The sequence below is a fragment of the Cryptomeria japonica genome, chromosome 9, assembly GCF_030272615.1.
Source record: "Cryptomeria japonica chromosome 9, Sugi_1.0, whole genome shotgun sequence".
Classification (NCBI taxonomy): domain Eukaryota; kingdom Viridiplantae; phylum Streptophyta; class Pinopsida; order Cupressales; family Cupressaceae; genus Cryptomeria; species Cryptomeria japonica.
The window spans coordinates 293,625,069-293,649,249 of NC_081413.1; the positions used below are offsets into that span (position 1 = coordinate 293,625,069).

General features: G+C 36.0%; 1 protein-coding gene across 1 annotated transcript; it reads right to left on the reverse strand.

Annotated features, from left to right (window-relative positions):
- Window positions 1-15,765: 15,765 nt before the first annotated feature.
- LOC131079568 (pentatricopeptide repeat-containing protein At3g12770) lies at window positions 15,766-19,539 on the reverse strand. The gene has a single exon (XM_058017551.2). It carries the CDS (start codon window positions 19,237-19,239, stop codon window positions 16,393-16,395), a length of 2,847 nt encoding a protein of 948 aa, XP_057873534.2. The 5' UTR covers window positions 19,240-19,539; the 3' UTR covers window positions 15,766-16,392.
- Window positions 19,540-24,181: the final 4,642 nt, after the last annotated feature.

The following is a 24,181-nucleotide window of genomic DNA, read 5'->3' on the forward strand; positions in this document are numbered from 1 at the left end:
CTTATTGATGTCTTCTTTGATATAAACTCTATTGAATGTGTATACCTTCGTGGTCACAGCTTCTCTCTAGTAGATATGAGGCAGATTAGCTTCCATCATCATAGTTCTAGCCGCATCCAAGATAGTTATGTTCTTCCTTTCCACAACTCCATTATGTTGAGGTGTCTGGGGTGCAGATAACTATCTCCTTATCCCATACTTTTCACAATAATTATTAAATTCATCGGATGTGAATTCTCCACCTTGATAAGACCTTAAGCATTTAATCTTCATTCATGTCTTTGTCTCAACTTTAGCTTTAAATATTTTAAACTTTTTGAATGCTTCGGATTTCTCCCTTAGAAAAGTAACCCACATCATTCTAGAATAGCCATCAATGATTAGCATAAAATATCTATCACCCTGAAAACTTTTCCTTCTAGCAGGACCACACAAATAAGTATGAATAAGATCAAGAACATCATTAGATTTATCTTGTATACTCTTAAAAGAAGTTCTAACTTGCTTTCCCATTTGACCTTCCTTACATATCGGATTATAGGGCTTCACAATCTTAGGTATATCTCTAACTGCCTTAGTAGAATTGATCTTTACAATGCAATAAAAATTCACATGACACAACCTCTTATGCCATAGCCAACTCTCATCAATTTGTGCAATCAAACAGGTCTTCTCACCGGAGTTCAAATGAAAGATGTTTCCTTTAGTCTGAGTACTGGTTGCAATCTTCAATCCATATCTGTTGATAATCTTGCATTTTCATCCTTGACCTGTAACTGAAATCCCTTATCCACCAACTATCCTACACTCAAAATATTATGCCTTAAACCTTCAATATAATAAAAATTAGTATCATGCTTATCATCCAATGATATAGTTCCTCTTCCCTTGATCATGCATGCTTTGTCATCTCCAAATCTAACCAAACCACCATCAAATTCTTGCAAAGATAGAAACTTCCTATTATCTCCAGTCACATGATGTGAACATCCACTGTCTATCACCCATTCATCCTTGTCTTCAAATTTAGCAGCAAGGGCCTTTTCTTTAGGTACCGGATCATCTTCCTTGATAGCCAAAAATACCCATCCCTTTCCATTGACGAATCCACTAGCTAAATCTTGTGTCGGTTCATCATCAGAATCAGTCACACCTTCCTCATCCGCATAGTAGCATGATATGTCTTTATTCCTCTTGTACTTATGCTTGTTCTGATAATCATGGTTAGGCCTAAAAGATCTTCTAGCTCTTTCTTCAAATATAAAAGTACTTTTAGGACATCTAGATGCAAAATGACCTATCTTATTACATGCAAAACATTTAAAAGGTGATTTTCCTTCATACTTACTTCATGTCGAACCTTTAGGTACTCTTCTAGAAAATAGGGCTTCAAGTTGCTCAAACTCTTCATCTTCTTTCTTCATTTCCTCCAGTTCCTTTGCATATAATGCTTTACAATCACTCTTTAGATCCATGAAAAGCGCGTTCAGATTTTGCAACTCCAGAAGAACCATTTTCCTCAAGCTCAAAAGAAGATAACTTCCCAACCAAGGTATCCCTATTAACAGAGGTGTTTTTCATTGTTCTCAACTCATTAATTGTAGTAGCCTTCATCTTATAAGCTGGTGGCAAATCTCTCAATACTTTAGAAACTATTTCATCTTCACTCAGAGATCCACCACAACACTAAATTCCTAGAATAATTTCATTAACTCTCTCCATAAAAGCAGTAATCCTTTCATCTTCTTCCATCTTTAGGTTCTCATATCTCACCTAGTAACCATCAAGTTTAGCAATTTTAACAGTAGGGTCACCTTCATTTAGAGTCTCCACTTTCTCCCATATAGCTTTTGCAGTTGATTTGTTGGTTAGTCCCATAACTTGCTGATCAGAAAGTGCACACAAAAGGGCTTCTCTAGCTCTACAATGATTTTCAATGTCCTTATCCAAGCCTGTCGGAGGAGGATTTTCATATGCTAGATTATGAGGTATATATCCTTTCTCAGTGATCTCCCAAATCTCCTTACCAAGACATCTCAGATGAGTCTCCGTCTGAATCTTCCATACTCTATAATTTGTTCCATCAAGCCTAGGAATTTCTCTCTGGAAAACAGCTACAGATGAACTTGATGAACTTGCACTATTAGATGTTATAGGATCTTCCTCAAGTGGTTAAGCTTCTGTAAAGAGGATTGGGCTCTGATACCAATTGTTAGACAACTTAGATAGTCGATGAACAACTAAGGAGGGGGTGAATCAGTTGTTAACAAATTATAGAACTTTAAGCATTAAAACCTTATTATCAGAATACATAAACCAAATACCGGAATAGAAAATATAAAAGTTAAGCAATATAAACCACATAACATTTACCAACCATCCACAAAAGATAACACCAAGATTTGTATGTGGAAAACCCGGTAAATCAAAAAACCACGGTTGGAAGCCTACCCACAGTCAGATAATACTTTTGCAGTAAGTATGTGATTACAAAAGAGGGGATTGCACATGCAGGAAGGCCAACAGCCTAGAGCACACTTCTCATCACAAAAGGAGCCTCAATAACTACAAAATAAATCTATACTACAATTCAGAAAGAAGAGTGAACTGCAAGAATAGCATCTCCTATGCTTGAATACAGTTCCGGTTAAGCTTGGTACCGAAGGTCTCAAACCTCTTTCACCAACCTAATTCAATCACTTGTGATTGACCAAAACTTCTGCATATAATTAAAACCTTATTCGTGCACAGACAATCATATATCCCAAAAATCGACGAATATGCCCATGATCTACAAAGAGATCTTACATCATATTTATACCAACTTGGGACCTAAACAATTAGGTCGGCCACCTACAAGATAATACAATAAATTTATAACATAAACCCGCAATCCAATGATCAACCAAGTTGGCCGAAGACCGAAACAACATAATCCAATCAATAGATCCAACCGAAAACGCATCAGGATCATCCATCAACACGTTACATAAATTGGTCCATAACCTAGCCGAATAAGATAGCATTAGGTCCGGACCCAAATCCAACACCATCGATCAACAGGAACATGAACAAGATAACCATCAGCATCCCGAAAGCCATCTAGAATCCGCGCCAACACCACTTATCACGTGCATCAAAATATCTTCAACAAAGCTCTATCGGTAGAACCCTTACCGGTGACCAAAAGGCTAACTAGAACAAATGATAGCTCCTGAGTCATCAAATCCTGAACCAACTAATCATGATACACATCTGAATAGCATGAATAACATATCCAACTGAAGCATACCAGAGCATACCCGATCATAATCCAACCACTCTACCAGAACCTACCGAAAACTGGTAAACAACCAAAATAACTGGTGTTGCCATCAATGACAAAACATCAATGCAGCACATGATCAGTTCCTCCAAATTACCAAGACTCAATGGGATTTTGACTGCTCGATAGCAACACAAATTGTACAAATTTTGAATAAGCAAGGGGACAAGGTTAGCAAAGCAAATTTATGGGCATTTTTCAAGACATTTCAGGAGGAAATGAAGAATAGGTCACGGATTCCCAAATCTATAATAGAGAAGTATAAGGATACCATTTGTTTTATGGTCAATAAAGATGAATGTATGATGGAGGTTGTACAACCTAGATTAATTTGGATAATGTCAATGGGCTATGAGATTGACGAGGCCACACTGGATGCCTATGCACAACATCTATTGCAGGCACCAGTAGATGAGAAGGAAGAAAATTTTGGTATTGCCCAAGAGAAAGGACTTAAAGTTCAGAAGGAACAGGTAGCTCCGGCAATCTGGAAGAACCTGACCAAGGTAGCAGCAGAGACATTGATAAGTGAAGGTCATGGCAAGGCCAAGGTTGAGCAAAAGGTCAAAATTTTGGAAGAACAGAGGAAGGAAGAAATTAAGCAGCAGAGGAAAGAGGAAAGGCAAGCTCGGAAAGCAGCTCAGGCCACACCCAGTGTGGTCCCAGTTACATTAGAGACTTCTAAACAATCAGAAGAATCTTCAACTAAGCCTACTAGTCAAACACCAGTAGAGCCACCTAAGAAGAAGCCAAAGGCTACCCGATAGTATATGACTATTTCTTCTGAGGAAATAGAATCAGATGAGGATGTAAAGGAGATTCAAAAGAAGAAAGGTGTTGTGAGGGAGAAGAAAGAGGAACAAAAGCAAGAACCAGTCAAGGAGACTCCCTGGAAGGTGAAGATTACAATTGTACATAAGAGGAAACCTAAAATAGATGAGAAGTCCAAACCTAAACCAAAAAGAAGAACAGGTAAGAAGAAGATGAACACTCAATATTTGATTGGCCAGATAATAAATGATGGTAATTTAGATAATATTTCTTCATTCTTTGATGATTTTGAGGAAAAGGGCAAGAAGCAAATAGAAGAGGCTATTCTCTTGTATCTTGATTCTTTTAGTAGGGAATTGATAGAAGTAGAGAAAATTTTTCCTAAGGAGTTATATGATAAGTTAGAGATCAGAAACTACACGCTCAGTCTCTGGACAAGCAGATTAAGGAGACCGAATTTGTCAATCTTTGTCCCACAATAACTCCTCCAAAAATGGATGACTTGATTAATAAAACCGGATCATCAGAATTCAATCCCAAGTACAGAATAAACAGCCTTATGTTGGAAAGATTTGAAGAGATTAGGAAGGAAACAATTGATATTTGGGTAAGAATTATTTTGGGTTTAGGCTATGAGTTGAGTTCTAGTTTTGTGCAATCCCAGAATATTCAGTTTCCTAAGGATAAGAAACTGGAAAATCAATAAAGTAAAGATACTGTGAAACCGACAAGCACTTCACCGAATACCACCGTACCGGTTACTGAGTCACATTTTGTATCAGATTAAATCTCGGCAAGAAATGTATAGATTGTAGAGGATACAAAGGCAAATGTAAATAAGTATTCAAAGAATAAAGGTGTAGAGGATACTCAAGTTTTTGATGGGGCACCAATGGTGAAGCCACTGGTGCACATGAGCTAAAAGATTCTAAGGTTATCTCACCGACTGATAAGGGTAAGGAGACTGTGGTGGATCTCTCCTTCGGCTTGGCAATTGACACTTCTTCCATAGCTAAAAAAAAAATTACCACAACTTTCCATCAGTTTTGACAAACTCTACCACCAAATGTCACTGATAGAGAATATTTTGGCAACAGTATCTCTTCAAGAACAGGCCACTCAGGAATTGGCTCAGGCAGAGTCAAAGGACAAAAAATTGATTGAATGCTATTTTAAGGATTTGAACCAGTTAGTCCCAGAATTTCAAGCTCGGGATGGTGCAAGTTCTTCGGGTAAACTAGAAGAAATTATTGATTTTATCCCTAAGCACTATGATTATTTATTGAAAATTTCACTAACAGAGGCTAAAGAAAATTTTGTGGTGGCCTGAAAGTTAACATTTTTGCAAATGATTGAGAATGATAAGGCGAAACTCCATACCTACTTGCAGTGCATTGATGCAGCTTTGGCTGAAGGAGGCAGTGTATATAAGACTAGTCTAGATTTTGATAATCTCACATGCTCCATAGACAAGCAATTGTCTGACTGTAGGAAAAACTTAATTCAAATTTCTAACTCCTACAACCCAGAAGTCAATCTAACAAACTCTTTGGATGGTCTAATTTTGGTGATTATCGATCAAATTTTGAAATTGGAGAAGGATAGGGATAGAATAATAAGGAGAGAAAATGAGCTCTGGAATCTGATTGGTCTCCAACTTGATAATTTTTTGTTTCATAAAATAGAGTGTACTTCTAACTTGCAAAAGGAGGATCCCACTACCTTGGAAGAAATAGAGTATTATGCCAATATCTTGAATGGATTCATCTCCATTATTGAATCTCTTAAGCATGGTTGGGATAACTACTTTTCATTTTTGAAGAATATATATGCAAATATTTTGAATTTTGTATAGAACCAACTCATTTTTACAACTGTACATAATTCTTTGTGGGCACCCCGCTTTGTCATTGATGCCAAAGGAGGAGGATTAGGTGAAAAATGTATATATTTATCAGAGGAAGCATCAGATGTATATAGAAAATTCATGTACAGGTCAAAAGGTCATGGAGATTCAGTGGCAATTTCACAGATCTTATCATTTTTCACATGAGTGTTGCCATCAATGCCAAAGGGGGAGATTGTTGGCAATTGACACTCGTCCAGTAAGAGTTAGTGGCATTTTGGGTTGTCATTGATGGCAACTCACTATCTCAGGGTCAATTGTTTCATTGTTTGTTTAACTGACATTCATTGCACTTAACCGGTATTGGTATTCACATTGCTTTACACCAGCACCGGCACCGACACCAGCATTCACTTCATACCCGACTAATTCCTGATCCCGGTAACGTGTATATGGAACCCGGTAATGGATAGGACGCAGTTAGGAAATCTTTTGGTCCCAATTATTTCTTTTACGGATTTGTGGTAACGTGTGATGGCCCACATGGTCATTAGGATTATGTTTGGATTTTATTATGTTCCGGTAGCAGACATGTTTATATTTCTCATTGAAGCAGACATGGTAAAGATAGAAGGATATTTAAGAAGATCTTTTCAGCGATAGATCATGTGTGTGATGGAATATGAATTATTGGTTGCGAATATTTTCAATGAGTATTTTGGTCAACGATTAGAAGCGTCTGTGTGCAGTTTCATGTGAACAGCATAATCGGTAGTAGAACAGAGCATCAGCAAACCAGTATACAAATAAGGTTATCAGATCATTCACCAAAACTTATCCAACATGGTCAGATGCAATTTATAAGTTCATTTTCAATTGTAAACACTTTGTAATATTTTGTAAGTCAATGAGACTTCTTATTTTGTGTTTGAGCAGTGAGCTCTAGGCGGTTGGCCTTTCTGCATGTGCAAACCCTCTCATGTAATATTTGTATGCCTTGATCAAGTATATAGATATTGTGGGTATCATCCCAACCGTGGTTTTTCCCTTGGTTTTCCACATATAAATACTAGTGTTATGGTGTTGCTTTTCTATGTGTTATTTGGTATATGCACTTTAATTTTATTTACTGTTAAGTGGTTGATAAGTAATAAGTTCAAAACTAACATTACCAGTAGAACACTAATTCACCCCCCCCCCCCCTCTTAGTATTCTTGGATTCCAACAAGGAGAAGGTAATCCCCTTGTTGCATCCCTCCCAATCCGGCCTCTATCTCTCCCTGCCATAGGAAGTGCCCTCCCTACCCTGCCTACCCTTCCAACATGTCCAAAAGGTCCTCCTCAAAATCTAACCCGGCCTCCTCTTCGTCCTTGTCTCCCTCCTTGGCCATCTCCACCCTCATCTCCTCTGGCCTCTCGAGCAACTTTGAGTTGTCACCTCTATCCTCGTCGCCTAACAATAGGATCATCTGAATCTGACTCCTCATCTCCTAAGCTGGGAGGAGAGTTTGCAGGATCATTGATGCGAAGAAATGGGTGTGCAAGACGGTACCATGCATAATTCATTGTGATCCCGGCATCCAAAATGTGTGGTCTCAAATCATATGCAACAATGAGAACAACCAAAAACTCTATGCATGCTATATCAAAAGACAATGAAGGACCCCAATCACGTCTGTCCTTGTATCGATGCGTATACATCGCAACACCAGAAGGCATGTGCTAAATAATACTAAACTGTCTCAAAATGCAACTAAATAAGTGTCTCTCAATAATAAAAGGAGTGCGGTCGATCAGATATCTACTCTGCAAAATCAATGGCAAAATACGAGTGTCCTCCAAACAAGGCTCATAATGAATATAAGGCCTCCAAATGACCGTATCCATGGAATCCAGTACCCATCTCCAATACACAAGCTTACGAGCAGCTTAGGCTGAGTAATATGCCTCTGTACAAATAGACAAAAGGTTGACCATCACCACGAACTCTGTCATGCATTGGATGTGCTCCTAGCACCAAACCCGAACAAGTGTACATCTAGTCGACAGACTCACCCCACCATCATAAATAACCTGATGTAAATCATGATACAAATGTGTAATCATACACACACCCCATGCATAATGAGTACAATGTTGCATCATTCTCTGCAAAATCCCTCCCCATCCAACATCAAATCCTCAAGATCTCCTATCAGGACAGATAAATCCACCAATCAAGCCTACAAGTATCACTGGGAGAGTGTCATAGTGCATGATCATGTCCTCCCATCGAATCTCTCCACCATCAATGCTCTTATCTCCGAACACTACTTTGCATGCCTCGGTCCCACCTAGATCCTAGTAATCATATTAGACGAGCTTGCCAATAACAGGGATTTGAAGGATCCTGTATACATCCTCGAGCGTCACACTAATCTCACCAGTGGATAGGTGAAACATGGTGTGATCGCTATGCCATCTCTTAGCTAATGCAGTCAACATACCCCTATTATGCATAATAACTAGCATGTATTATGCATAATAACTAGCATGTATAAAAGGTGACATAAACCACAGGCATCAATATGTCTAATCTCATCCTGAGACAACTCAGGAACCAAATGGCGCATAGCCGAGAATTTTTCCCAACACTGGAGAACATCTAGTTTCTCTTGTTTAATCAAACAAGTTGTCTATCAATCATCTATCATATCAAATAAAACATTCAATCAAATCTTTTCTATCAAGAAAATCATGCTATCAATCAAATGATCAACAAATCAAGCTCTTTATCAGAGATTAAATTGGTCTCTTTGAGCTTCTCTCAACTCATCAATCAACAAACAAACAACTATCTTATCGATCAAAACAACTATTAATCAAACAATCAAATCTATCAACCAAATCAATCAAATCATTGATCAATCATCATCAATTATCTATCAATCTATCAAATTCATACACCAAGACATCTAATCAATTTCATTTGATTGAATTTCAACATTGCCAACATCAAAAAGTTCAATTTTCAACAAAAGTGTTGTCTTCCTTAACAAAAGTGCTAACCTAATTGACACAATGCTAAAACAAACATTTGCGCTAACCCATAAAGTATTTGCGTGAACATAACATAAAAGCGCGACTTCAGACAAATGCGCTAACCTACAACTCAAATGTGCGAAATAAATAGATGCCAACGCTAACCCTACTAATGCACTAACATACATAACAGATGTGTGAACAAAAAAGATAAATGTGCTAAATTATCAAATGCAATAACATAATCAATGAAAGCGCTAAACTAGCTAACAAATGCAAGAAAACTAAACACCAAAAATGGAAAAAAATTCAAACAGCCCTAAATCATTCAAAAAACATGAAAACTTGTACAGAAAATTCAAAACTAGGCTTGGGATAGGTCACTCATTGGTGGGTCATACTCAACAAGTCTCTAGTATCGTCAGACGCGCTCAAATCGATGGCTCTTGTACTGGATCACCATCTTGCCAGCTCAACACTCCAAATTCCTTGTTCTCCAAAAGCTAACAAGATGCAAATGAGGATAAAATTGATCAAGGTTAATTTTATTATTACCTTTTTTGAATTTTTGAAGGGGCAATTAATGTTTCAAGTGGGACAGTTTTATTAATTTTTCAAAAATGAATTTAATTGAGGGGCCTATTTTCAATTCTTTTCAATTAATTATCGTGAGATCAATCACTCAATCAAATTTTTCAACAATTTCACGATCAATCTCCTGAGGGGGCATACAATCAGGATTTTCATTTTCGTCAAGGGCATTATCGAGATTTGATTTAATCTTTGAAACAATGTTGTCTCAACATCATTTCAAAGAGGGGCAAAATGTATACACATAAAATTGGCTATGAGCAATTAAATAAATATTTTATATTTATTTAATGATTATTCTACTATTAAATAGTTAATTTGATAAGAATCATTTATTTAATTCATTTGATATTCTTCTATTAATTAATTTAATTGAAACATTTTATTAATTAATTAATTATATCCCTTTCTTCTAACCAATTAATTAAATATTAAATATTTAATTAACTCCCTTCCACTATTCTATAGTCTCATCAATTAAATAATTTCATAGTTATTTTAATGTTCCTTTTTTAACTCACCTCATCTCCACATCATCTTCTTCTTTGCCAACTCATCAATCGTGTGGCTAAAGATATTAATATGTTTAATATTAATATGCATCATTATCTTCAACTTCCAAATTCATTCTTTAAATAATATGTACGTACACACATTTCTCAACCTCCTTATATTCTCTCCAACCTTCCTACATCTTTGGAGGGAGTTGAGTCCACTTGTCCTCTTACCCCTACATCTTCTCCAACTATCCTATATTCTCTCAGTCTTCTCCTCAGTCAAGGTGAGCTTTCTGACACTTGGCTTCTCCTTCCACCTTTTTTTCCATCATGTAGGTGTAGGGGGGGCATCTTCCACCTTTATCTCTCACATATCAACCTCTTGCTCATAGTCATCCAAATTGCAAGATTTAATCAGGACCGTTGATCTCTGCCACCTAAGCTTATGCACTCAAAAATCTATAAGTAGAGGTCTCTTACGCCATTTTTGAAACTAATAGCTAATCTCATAGTCAATTAGGAGTCTTTATCTTTGCATATGTGAATTCACTTGTTTAGCATTTTTAGAGTTTTTGAGCAATTTAACATAAATCATTATCATAGCATAGCTTTTGCATATCATATTATCTATCAGTCCATTCCACACTTGCCATGTTGGAAGCTACCAGTGCTTGTCTGAGAGAAAAATCATCTGCAACCAAGAACAATGGGGTTAGGACACAATGAGACATAAATCATGAAGGTATTATCTTTTATTTACTTTTATTTCATGTTGTTTCATTGGTTGAAGCTTGAGTTATCGGACTAACAAGTTTGCAGGTAATTTCTCTGAGGTGAAACTTAAGTTGATATAGTTACAATAAGTGACTTAAGTCACTTTTACAAAGAACAACTTGAAATATTATAACATTAAAGTTATGGATCTTGTTGAAGTATAATTCTCCATCTTTGTCTGCTTCATGTATAACACTTGCTAAAGATGTTGTCAGCATTGAGTACCACCTATCTTGATTGTGATATCTTTGAGGTGGTTTGCAAAGTGGTTTGCATGCTTTGTATTATGATTTGTGTTTTGCATGCACTTCTACACTCTACACTTTGATGCATGTTCATAACTTGGTGCTAAGCTTACATTTTCACGTGTAGATAAAGAAGATGTGTTTCCTTAGTTTCCTAGGTAGTTACAATAACTAATTTATCACTTCAGGTATCGGCCATTTGCAATGCTTTCCAAACTGTCTAAAATGGCCAACAAGCTCTAATGAAACTTGAATACATTGAGCCTTGTTTTGTTATTGAGCCTTTGAACAAGTTGTCAAACTTACCGAAATCACTGATGGGCATAAATCCATTCTTGTGTTGACCTTCAAAAAGACCGATGTAATACACTTTTTTGGCATGCTGTGCAAGGTGGCCAACTTGGGCATGTTGCTAAAATTGCCAATGAAGATGTAAAATGCTCCTTTCGAAAAGTTGTGAATGTTGGGGAGGACATCTATTTATAATGACTAGAAACTCTTTCATTTATAATTCTCCTTTGGACATTTTGAACAACTTAATCAAGTTAGCCAATAGTCGGTCTTTATTTCAAAACATAACCAACTTACCAAGCTTCGGCTTCTTCGCAGTCATCATAAAGCTGGCGAACTTGCCATTATCATCGAATCATTTCAAAACCAATCGATGATGTCAAAGCATTGCGGGTTCGGTGTCTATGATTCTACATTTGCATATGCGTATCTTGGAGGCACATGCAATTACATTTGACAAAAACCCTCTTATGTTATGTCTTGATGGACTTTCAGACACTGTGCTTTGACTTTGCATCGTTGATGCGAGGCAGGAGGGAAGCATCATGACATGTCATGAGATGGCATCGCATTGGGTATTCTCTCAGACAGTTGGTCCATTGTCGATGCTTCCATATATTGCCATGTCTACCAAATCATAATGAACCAAAACCAATATCTGTATGCTTATTGCTTAACATTTACAACGCATTCGCTTTGTGCCTATCCTGCAATCATCAATTTCATTTCTCAAGATGACATCTTTTGGAGGCATTCTATCAAGACTTTCACGTACCCTGTATAAGCTTCTACTTTGGATGCACGTCCATACCAAGTTCCAAAACTCATATTTTTGCACAGGCAAGTAGGATGCGGGCAACGGTTGTGGACTTTGGCTTTGTTCCTGCTGATTGCATTGGCCTCAAGTTTCTAAACTGCTTCCAACAATTGCATTTTGTGGTGCTCAAGTTAGTTATGATAACTAACTTTTTCAATCGGCTTCTTGGAGAACTTTTAGAGCAAGCGAAAAGCACCGATAACATTCACTTCACTCTTTGCATTTTGAGAAATCACTCACCATCCTCCTCATCGGTGATTTACACAAGTGCTACAACTTGCTGATGAGAAAGTACAAGGTGAATTGCGTGATAAATATGGGTGATGGAGTGACCGGGCTTCTCAATCTTCATCTTATCGGCATGTTGAATTGCTTTCGCAACTAAGCGAACTTGTTCCTTAAGAGAAATATGCGGATTATATGAATATATACCGGATTCTTTGGAACATATACAAACTTAACGATATCACTTATGTCATCGAAGGCTTGCGTGTTCATGATAAAAATCAGTTGCATGTTCATGATAAAAAACGGTCACCTGCGAATGAGCACATTGGGTCCTTTGCAAACATAACCAACTCACCGCAATCGTTTTGAAAGTAAAACAACTTAATAGGTTCGGCTCCTTTACAAACTTACTCTCAAGCTTGGCCAAAATAATGAAATGAGGCATCGGTATTTTCATAAACTAAAACAACTTGCCGCTCCACTCCTGTCAAATACTTTAATGATTCAACAATGAAATCTCTTTCCAAAACTTGATCAACTCTTCGATCTACAATTTAGGCAAATTTAACAACAAAGGCAAAAGGGCCGACACTCTTCATTGACATCAATACTAACTTAATCGAGGCAATGTAAGATTGACATGGGGGCTCTTATTTGGACAATCCTTAGACACAAAAATTTAAAATTTTCCAAGTTTAAAAATAGGTGTAACAAGTCATGTAGATTCTAAACACCAGGCTCATATGGCAATGAGACCTAGTCCTATGTTTGCACCCTCATGAAGGGCATGGCCACTTTCGTAAGGAAAGTGTGCGGGGGATCATCAGGTCTGTGGTTGGAGGTAAAGCACCTTGATGATGCTCTCCCTCTTGCAAATTAAGCCAAGAGTTGTCCTCTCTTCTACTTAATGCATTTCATTTTATGAAAAGAGAAAAATACAATTGTTTGATTATTTGTAATTTTATGCAAATGAAGATAGATTACGTTTCTATTCTAGTTTTAGAATAAATAGAAAAGTTTCAAAAATCTGATAAATGCCAACATGGTAGTTCATTACTTGTGAAAACTAAATGTATATTTCTCTAGTTTTTTAATTTTTGATTTAGTAGTTTGCTAATAATATGACCCAAATTTGAGATGTTAATTATGAATATATTTGGAAATTAGGGACCTATAAGCTATCATGAACTAGGGTAGTTGGCTACCAAAAGAGTTCTCCATACCATTACAACCATCCAAAGCCAAAAAAAAAAAGATGATTATGTGTCATACTCATATTTAAAAGAAAATAAAAGTAAAAAATCACAAGGAATGCAATAGCAATTGGCTATAAAGTTGCTACTTTCATTATTCAAAAAACAAATATTCTATGGATCAAAATAACATTATTTATCAAATGAAAAGCCTCTATAATTTTTTCAACAACCAAATTTAGTATAAAAATATTATTTTTTAAACATATGAATTAAAACCTCAATAACTAATATCAATATTTAATCCCTATAAACAATAAACCCAATATTAACTCTCAATACCTAACAAAAATATTGGAACCCTTTAAGCAATACAATCCAATATTAACTCTAAATAACTGACACCAATGTTGAATCCCTTTACACAAATACAAACCAAACTTAACTGTTAAGATGAAGGCTTATCAGATGCAACAACGTTCACAATTTTTACTACAAAATGTATACAACAGGTTTAAATCTCAATAATGCTAGGAGGCTTGGTTGAAGTGATAGGATCCTAGGCGTTATTTACTCAGGTTCAATGGTTGGGGTTATCGCTTTTTTAATTGTATTACCTATGACTCAAAGAAATATGTAGTTCACAGCATCCACATAGTGTTTGGGAAGATTTTTTTGCGAAAGAAATTTTGTACTGATCTAAATTTCAATGATAATCAGTTTTCTTAAAAAGAATTTATTATCAATGAGACCATGGAACTTCACAAATGTCCCAAATTTTTAAAACTGTTCACTTTATCCAACATATAAATATACGCACATGAACAGATTAATCATTCAAATGGTTTATGGATCATAATCATACAGACATTTGAATCCTGGAGATAGAAAAAGCAGGGATATCTATTTAAATCTTATTACATTGAGAAAAACTATTATACTTAAATGCACAGTGGTATCTTCTATTAAATCTCTGCTGGGATTCTGCAACAAAATGTAGAAGTTATTCTCAATACAGAGGTTAAACGTAGCAAATTGCCGCATATATATTCCTACCACGACCACTGTTAACCAGCATTCAGCATTCATTCAAATTTTTGTTACATATTATTGAGATATCCCAGCTTTACATCCAACTGGATCACACTACCCTCGTCTCCAATAGTGGATGCATTGCTTGGCTTCTTGAAAGACACCTGCCAGAATAGTCAACAGAGATCGTGTAGGCTGAGATCATCCATCTTCTCTCAGGAAATGGCTATCCAGCCCCTAGGATGCATCAATGCAAAAATTACCCTCATACACCATAATCTATGTATTTATGTATTGGTACATCCTAAAGGCTGGATAGCCGTCTCCCTTCCCCTGTCAGTGCTCAGAAAAGCCTCTAGAAAGTGACCTTCAGCATGAACCCTGCAGCTCCTGTGGAAGGTAAAAGTCCCATTTTCCTCTTCCCCAGCATTTGCATGTTTTTAATTTTGATTTGGGCGGATAAGAAAAAATCATTAATTAATCTTGTGACTGACCACGGACTGCTGAGAGCACCCACTGTAGCATTGACGAAATTGAAATGGAAACAGACAAAGCTTATTGTGTGCTCTTTAAACCTGCCCGAATAGATATCTCAAGAAAAGATGTGTATGATGAAAGATTGAGTAGAGTTTTTATTATAGTTGATACAGAAGCTCTGTCCTCTGTCAAACTGGTTTTGGGAGAGAATGGCTTGAGAAGCTCTGAGCATGTGTGCACAAATGAAGCTATTTATGGAGATTCTGCAGAGAAGCTGAAGTTGAGGATGGAAAATGAGGCCTCAAAAAAGTAAATTTTGCATTCCCTGCCAACGGTTAACAAACTCCTGTTTATAGATGAAAGGACGGAGATTGAAGGAATAAAGTGAGATGTTGAGGAAATACAGGTTAAAATGGAGAGATTTTCAGCTGGCTTATCTTCTACAGACAATTACTTATCCAATGTTGAAATTATCTATCTAGAAATTGCAATGGTTGTGGAAAATCTTAGTGTGGTTTTCAGAGACAGATCTTTTTCCAGCTTGTTTACAACAGAGAGATTTTATAGAACGTATAATTATGCTTGTAGATAGGTAGTTTTCGCTGTTCTACAGTTTACATCTCATCCACATCTAATTTAGTATAAATTTGTCTTATTTTTATTGATCAAAAATGATCTTTGATTATTACACTGATGATGTTAAGAAAAACCTTTTTAATTAGAAGTGGACCCTTATAAAATCCACAACTAAATTCTCTGCCATTGGCCCAAGATGATACAATTAATCCAAATAAAGGACCATATAAAATTACAAATGTTGCAGTAAAGAATTATCAAGCTACATTCTCTTCATTTGTCTCAAAGAATTGCACTGATTATGAACCTTTTTCTTACATTCCATTTGGCCTTGCAGCTTTTCATTTCCTTCAAGTGCTCATTTCCTTTTGATTTTCCTATTTCTCCAGCGTTATTCTTCAGACAAGTACAGGCTTCGTGGAAATTGGTGCCATGTCCAAACATCTCCATGACGATAAAATAGAGGGATTGACACTTATCCCAACAATAAATGTAGCCAATGATGGATACTTTACATTATGAATTTAACAGCATGGTGTACCTCTCAAAGCTTTTAAGGAAAACACTTCTTATAAACTGAAAAATAAAATCTGATTCCTTCTTATCGCTGTAAGTATGATACTATACACCTTGTTACGGTGCAAGTAAAATCTGATTCCTTCTTGTCACTGCAAGTATGATATTATATGCAACTTGCTTCATTTAGCATCACCAATAATCTCCACAAGAACATTCTCCTTGATTGAAATGATGGAAACGGTTCGCATCTCTCACAACAATTTTTCTTGCAACTATCTTGGAGATAAATTTGGTTGCAGTGTGGCACTCAACACATACTCGAAGATTCTTGACAACTCTAACCGTCGTTCCAGGGGACGTGTTTAACAACCCAAATGCAATTGCCAACTTCTCACTATGATGATTGAGGAATAATTCTTTTTCCTCCTTTTCCACGTCATTCAGTGCAAGTCTTGAATTTGGAGCATACCCTGCTGCCTTCATCTCATAAGACAGTTTCTCCAACATTGCATAGATCTCCTGTGTTTGTGGGTGTGATCTGTCTCCTACACAAAAAGCATGAACTCTTTTATGGACTTCAATCCAACTGCATCCAGGTGTCTTTCTTATTTCTTTATCTTTCATCAATCTCCTTACCTTTTGAGCATCCCCCCACCTACCCACTTCTGCATAAATGTCTGACAGAAGAACATAAGATGCGGCATTCTTAGGGTCCAGCTCAAAAAGGAGATTTGCTGTAAATGCACCTAATCTTGTATTCATAGGTGATCTACAAGCGCTAAGTAAACACATCCACACAACAATTGCAGGTTTGATTGGCATTTTAATGATAAAGATTAGAGCTTCCTCAAGATAGCCTGCACGAGCAAGGATGTCAACTACACATACATAATGCTCCAATTTAGGTGTAATGCAATAAAAGTCCCTCATGCAACTGAAGTATTTACAGCCTTCATCCACTAAGCCTGCATGGCTGCATGCAAATAAGACACACACAAAGCTTACTTGGTCTGGATATGTTCCAGAGTGCTTCATTAGTTCAAAGAGTTTAAGGGCATCCTTGCCATAGCCATGCATTGCATATCCTGCTATCATTGCAGTCCATAGGACCACGTCTCGTTGAAGCATTTTGTTGAATAGCCCCCGTGCCTTCTGTATGCTCCCACATTTTGCATACATGTCTATCAGGGCGCTGACAACCACAGCATTTGAACAAAGTCCACTTTCAATTACGCTTCGGTGGATGTCCATACCCTCCTCCAAAGCTCCCATTCTGGCACTCGCTGAAAGGATGATTGTAAAGGTTGTCAAGTTCGGCTTTACATCTGCCAATTGCATTTCCTGATAGGTTTCCAAGGCCTTTTCAACAAGCCCATTTCGTGCATACCCTGCAATCATCGTAGTCCATGAGATCACATTTCGTTCAGGCATTTCCTGGAAAATTCTTGAAGCTTCCTCGAGAAAACCATTTTGTGCATATCCTGCAATCATTGCTGTCCAAGACACCACACTTCTTTCCGACATTTTGCTGAAGAGTTTCCATGCCTTAGGTATGCTTCCACATTTTCCATACATGTCTATCAGAGCATTTGCAACTACAACATCTGACAAAAATCCACTATCAATTATACTTTTATGGATTTCCATACCCCCTTCCAATGCTCCCATTTTGGCACAGGCGGTGAGAATGCTGGCAAAGGTTGCAGAGCTTGGCTTTACACCTGATAATTGCATCTGTTTAAAGGTCTCCAAAGATTTTTCAACAAGCCCATTTTGTGTATATACAGCAATGATTGCAGCCCATGAGACCACATTTCTTTGAGGCATATTGTCAAATAGTTCATGTGCCTTTGATATGCTTCCACATTTTGCATACATGTCTATCAGGGCATTCACAACTACAAGGTCTGTCGAGAATCCGCTTTCTATGATGGTTTGATGGATACCCATGCCTGGTTCCAAAGCTCCCATTTTGGCACAGGCTGGGAGGATGCTGGCATAGGTTGTGGAGTTTGGCCTTACACCTACCAATTGCATTTGCTTAAAAGTCTCTAGGGCTTGTTCAACAAACCCATTTTGTGTATATCCTGCGATCATCGAAGTCCACGAGACGACATCTCTTTGAGGCATTTTGTCAAATAGTTTCTGAGCCTTATGTACGCTTCCACATTTTGCGTACATATCCATCAAGGCACTGGCAATCACAACATTTGACGAAAGTCCACTTTCCATTGTGCTTCGATGGATTTCCTTACCCTGTTTGACAGCTCCCAATTTAGCACATGCTGGAATGATACTGACAAATGTTGTGGAATTTTGTTTTACACCTGCTAATTGCATTTGGTAAAAAATCTCCAAGGCTTTCTCAGCAATCCCATTTTGTGCATATCCTGCAATCATCGCGGTCCATGAAATCACATTAGGTTGAGGCATTCTTTTCAAAATCTGTAAAGCCTCATCGAGAGCACCATTTTGTGCATATCCTGCAATCATTGTATTCCATGAAACCGGAACTTGTTGAGGCATTTTGTCAAACAGTTCACGTGCCTTATGCATCCTTCCACATTTTGCATACATGTCCATGAGAGCATTTACAACTACAACATCCCAAAGAAACCCTCTATCTATTATGTTTTGGTGGATTTCCATACCCTTTTCCATGGCCCTCGTTTGGGCACAGGTTGGAAGTATGGTGGTAAAGGTGAAATGATCCGGTTGGACACCTGTTCGCTGAATTTGTTGAAAAAGTTTCAGTGCTTCTTGAGGATAACCATGTCTTCTGTAAGTTGCTATAATCAAATTCCATGACAAGACATCTTTCTCTGTCATGTTATCAAAAATCTTACGAGCATCCTTCAAGCGACCCTCTCTACAAAATGCTTTGAGATGGAAATGCTCTTCGGATGGCAATGTGTGATTGTAGCGTAAAAAATGGGTAGAGTGATTCATCCTACTGCAATTACAATTAAACACTATTACTGTCATCGTCCTCAAACATCGAATTACAGACATTTTTTTATGTAGAACACCCTTCATATTTGCCTTCTCCGCAGTAAAATCGATTTGTAATGGCAAATTCTGATACTACCCCAGTGGAGGATTTCAATTTCAACTCCATTTCCAAGATGATTTCCTTCACAACACCAGGCTCTCCAGTAAGTTGTGTTAAGAGTGAGCGCAATGACAGAGAGATCTTCTCCTTAAGACCTCGCAATATAGAGGGAAGTGGATCAATTCTTGAGCCTGTAAATGAAATTTGCAGTATTTTCAAGTTTCTGCTTATTCGATTTAAAAATAAATAAAAATCTTTCTATTTTAGCTGGAGACTGAAAGTGTTTGCATTCCTCAAGCTTGTAAATGAAATTTGAAGTATTTTCAAAATTCTGCTTCTCCATTTTTTTAAGTTTTTTTTAAGGTCTTTCTGTTTTAGTTGGTTATGTAATTTATTGTTTGGGTTTTATGTTTTCAATAAGGAGAGATACAATTATAAATTTAATAGGGTCAAATTCGAATTTCATCCAAGGAAACTATCATGGATCGTGGAAACTTCATATAATTAAGGAGAGATACAATCATATATTTACTAATATGCTTATTAAATAAAATCAACTAAAAATAAAATTTAATTATTAAACCAACTAAAACATAATTATTTGAACGCTTTTTTTTTGTATTTAACTACCACTCCACAACACCTCCTCTCCATATAACCTCTAATGTGACTTATCCCTTTACAAAGGAAAATAAACTTTTTCTAAGCCTAGTCTAGGTCAATCCAATATGACGCATGTACGTAAGCATAAACTAATCTATTAACAATTGAGAGTGGCATAAGTGATAATTGAACAATCAAATGTTAAGCTAGGAAATTAAGTGTGTTGGATAAGGATGCTAAGTTCTATGTACAATATTGATGCATGGATTTGTTGTAGGCATTAAAATCCACCTATGTTAAGACTAGAAATTGATCCTCTATGTTTATGTTTTGCCTTGAAATAAGAATATTCCATCAACTTTCTGGAGGGTTTGCTTTGCAAGCCTAAGACATTTTTAGGAGCATACATTTGATATTTAGCCATAAATTTGATCTAGTAAAGTGAGTGCTCCTACTTCTTGATTTATCTAATCCATTTTTGTCTACTCTACTATTAAGATAAAAATACCTTTAAAGGGCCAATAGATCACTTGAGTACACATTCTCCTAGGTCAAAATCTTGAAAAGGGTAGATTTATGGTCGTGCAAATACTTGAAGACAATAATCTTCAAACAAGCAAATGCTTCTAAGATGATTATGCAAATCTAGATTCATTTTAGGTATTCTAATGTAAGTGTTTTTGACATGTACCTCTCATAAATGTAAATTATGATATTTGATCGAAGTATAGTCATACACACAATTATAGTCTCACCCATATGTGGATCTCACACACTTGTCTTAACTTTATGTGCACCAAGCAACACATCATTATATTATAATTTATTTAGATGGATAGAAATAGCAACATGTGACACAAATCCCGTAAGTTGGTTATGTTGGGTCATATGGATAACTTGTGTAATTAGTTATCAGATGATAAGTAGCCCATTATTGGGATTAACCCTCTATCATGTTACTTGAAGGAGGATCATTAAAAGAAGTGACTATCATTGTAACGGTGGCTTTCAGTTATGATAATGTGTTGTGGATTACTTGGAGATATGGCATAAGAGTAGATTCTTCAATAAAGAGTACTGTACAATATTACCCTACTTCAAGCATTTACTCTATTTCTATATATATTTGATATTAAGACATCTTTTCCACAAAAATATCTTAAATTATATTATATATGTCTTCCACATTGTAGTATTTTTATTATAATGTGTGAGGATCTTATTAAGTGGTATCAAAGCTACGATATTGGCAAAGGCAATGACAAACCCCTTATTTTCAAAGATTTGACCGTATCTTCCAAAAGAATTTATGAATCTTTCTCTACTTTGTTATTGAAGTTGGATGATCACATAAGGAAGCTACAATATAAAAAATAGGTTTTGATTATCAATTTTGAGCAAGTTATTATAGTTTTATGGTTTTTACATAAATTGTTATCCAAGCCAAAAAAAAAAAGAAGGAATTTTTAGTGGTTTTAAATTTTTGTAAATATACTCAAAATTCATTAGGGGTATAAATTATTTCTTTTTTTTATTTAAAGCTAAATACAACATAAATTAGTTGGGTCAACATTTGGTCAACTAGATTTGGTAGAAAGGTAATCTATTGAAAGAATTTTCTTCAAATCCTAGTCAAATGAGGTTTCCTATGCTTGATGAAAATGGAGACACGTTATAATGGTGGAACTGATATGAAATATTGTATGGCAGAATTTCAACATGGAAACCATGTCTTATTATGTATTTAAGATGTGGACCCTGGTCATGAGGGCTTCACTGACTAGGCAATATTATATCACATGCATTCATATTGGGGGGTTTAATATCCCGAAAAATAAGCTCAATATATTGCCTATCTGGTGAAAACAAGGGGGTTTTTAATTCGGGTTGTGTATTGGGAGGGGGTGACAAAAAAGGAGTTTAGGGCAATATTTTTTGAAAATAGGGGGATTCTTTAGTATGCCATGAACACATGTGATATAACAAAGGTTCACTAAGTGAAGCCCTTGTGACCTTGGTGATGGTGTAAATTAAGTGTATAAGAATTTTATTGTTTGGATGAAATGGAACAAGATTTCTTAGATAAATGAGCATCTAAGAAAAATAGAAGAGGAATAAGAAGAAGCAGAAGTAGGACTAGGAGAAGGAGGAGGAGAAGGGGAAGGGGAAACGAGAATGAGATGAATAGAATGTGAAGGATATAAATACATGCAATTTAGTTCAAAGGAAGATTCAGTCTTTTATATTTTCTTAATTCCAAGGTTATTGTTGTTAATTAAATAAGAGTAGATAAACAAAAACTAAAAATAAAATGAGAAATTCAAAAGAACAAACAAGTGCCACGTAGTGGCGAGTACTTTTCGTCATAGTATTGTAATAAAAATATTTGTTCTAATTTTTAATTATATTATAATTTTGAATTGTAATAAAATTATTTGTTTTAATTTTTAATTATTATAATTTTGAACAAACAAGTGCCACGTAGTGGCAAGTACTTGTCATCATAGTATTGTAGTAAAAATATTTGTTATATTTTTTAATTGTAATAAAATTATTTGTTTTAAATTTTAATTATTATAATTTTGAATCATTATTATTTTAAAATTATAAATTAGTATAATTATATTTATGTAATATTAACTATAACTCTGTAGGGGACGACCCAACAATGCAGCAGTTAGCTGTGAGCCTTCTACATGGGAGGTCTTAATGAAAAATAGACATTTTTTGAATGAATTAATGAAAAATATTTAAATTTATGATTAAAAGATTAAATTATTTTATATATATTAAAATGACTAAAAAATTGGTCTATTAATGAGATTTCTCAGGCTAATCAAAATTTGAGAAGGTGAAAGTGGTGGAGTGGTCCAAGATGAGGGAAGGATGGTATAAAATTATCTTTGATGGGGCCTCAAAGGGTAACCCATGATGGTCGAGAGCTAGATTTGTGGCATGAGATTGGGAGGGCAATAATGTAGCAATTGGATCTTCAAAACTTGCGAGGGGAACAAACAATTAAGCTTAGGCTCATGTGGCTATTGAAGCATTGAAAATGGAGAAAAAATTGGGCTTTTAAAAAATACAGCTCGAAGAAGATTCCTTGATTATTATTAATGCAATAAAAAGGGTGAAATACATGCCTGGAATTTGAATAAATATATAACCATTTCCAAGCATTTATTAGAAACTTTTGAGGAATTTTAAGTTGGGCATGTGATGAGATCAAGGAATGACATGGCGAATAGGCTATCCAAATGGGTAATGACTCTTGATGATGGGTAGAAAAGTATGAAGATATTCATAATCTTGAGCTTGATCTCTAAGTTGGAATAGTATGTTGTCATTTTCAAAAACTATTAATGAAAAGGTAGTGGTGGGGTGATGTAGCATGGATAGCACTTGGTCCTCACAATTGAGGATGGGTGGTGACTACATTTTAATATGGAGGCCACCTTTTCCTTGATTACGTCAAGGCAACAATTAGAATTTATGGGCAAGGTCTCTAAGAAAAGAATGTAAAATATTTTCAAATTTGATGAAGATATTTCCATTCAGATCATGGAAATCCTTTTGCATGAAGAGTTTTTTATGACTAAACACAGGTACAAGATGAATATAGACATTGTGTCAATGGTGAAAGGATGGGGTTTGGAGGTTGGATGGAAAGAAGATGTTGAATGGGTGTCGAAGGGTTGTGTGGAAAATGATTGGTTGTATGGTCTACATTTGATGTTGGAAAGGGCAATTTCAGGGGCAGGGTTTATGCCTGCAGAGGTGGCCAAGGGTACGGTTGAGGAGAATCCTCAATAATTGATGTTGTTTATTCACTAGGCATGGGGGACAAATAAGGATGAGCATAGGGAAAAAGTATATATCAATTGAGATTTGTTGATTTTTACATGTGTGTGAAGGAATGAGAGCAAGCCAAATGAAAAAGGAAGGCGAGGTCAAAGGAAGAACTAGAAGCAAGATTCAAGATGAATGACTAGTGGGTTAATGGGGCTTTGAAAGCAATGAGGAAGAAATGAAAAGAAAAATACTATTTTTTGTTTACACCTTGTTTATGTAGTTACTTGATCAATTGTTATATGTTTTAAACTACTAAATTTTATAAATGGGAGTATAGGGTAGAATACTGGTAGGCGGGGGTAGGGTTTTGGTTGATGTTTTGTCAAACTATGGACATCGTTTTGGAGCAAATTTTGGCAATGTTTCTTTGTGATGTGGGATAAATGATAATAAAACTTATGTACTTTGTTTTGAATCTCGATAAAATACATATAATTATCAATAAAAAATGGTTAAAAAATTTATAATTTT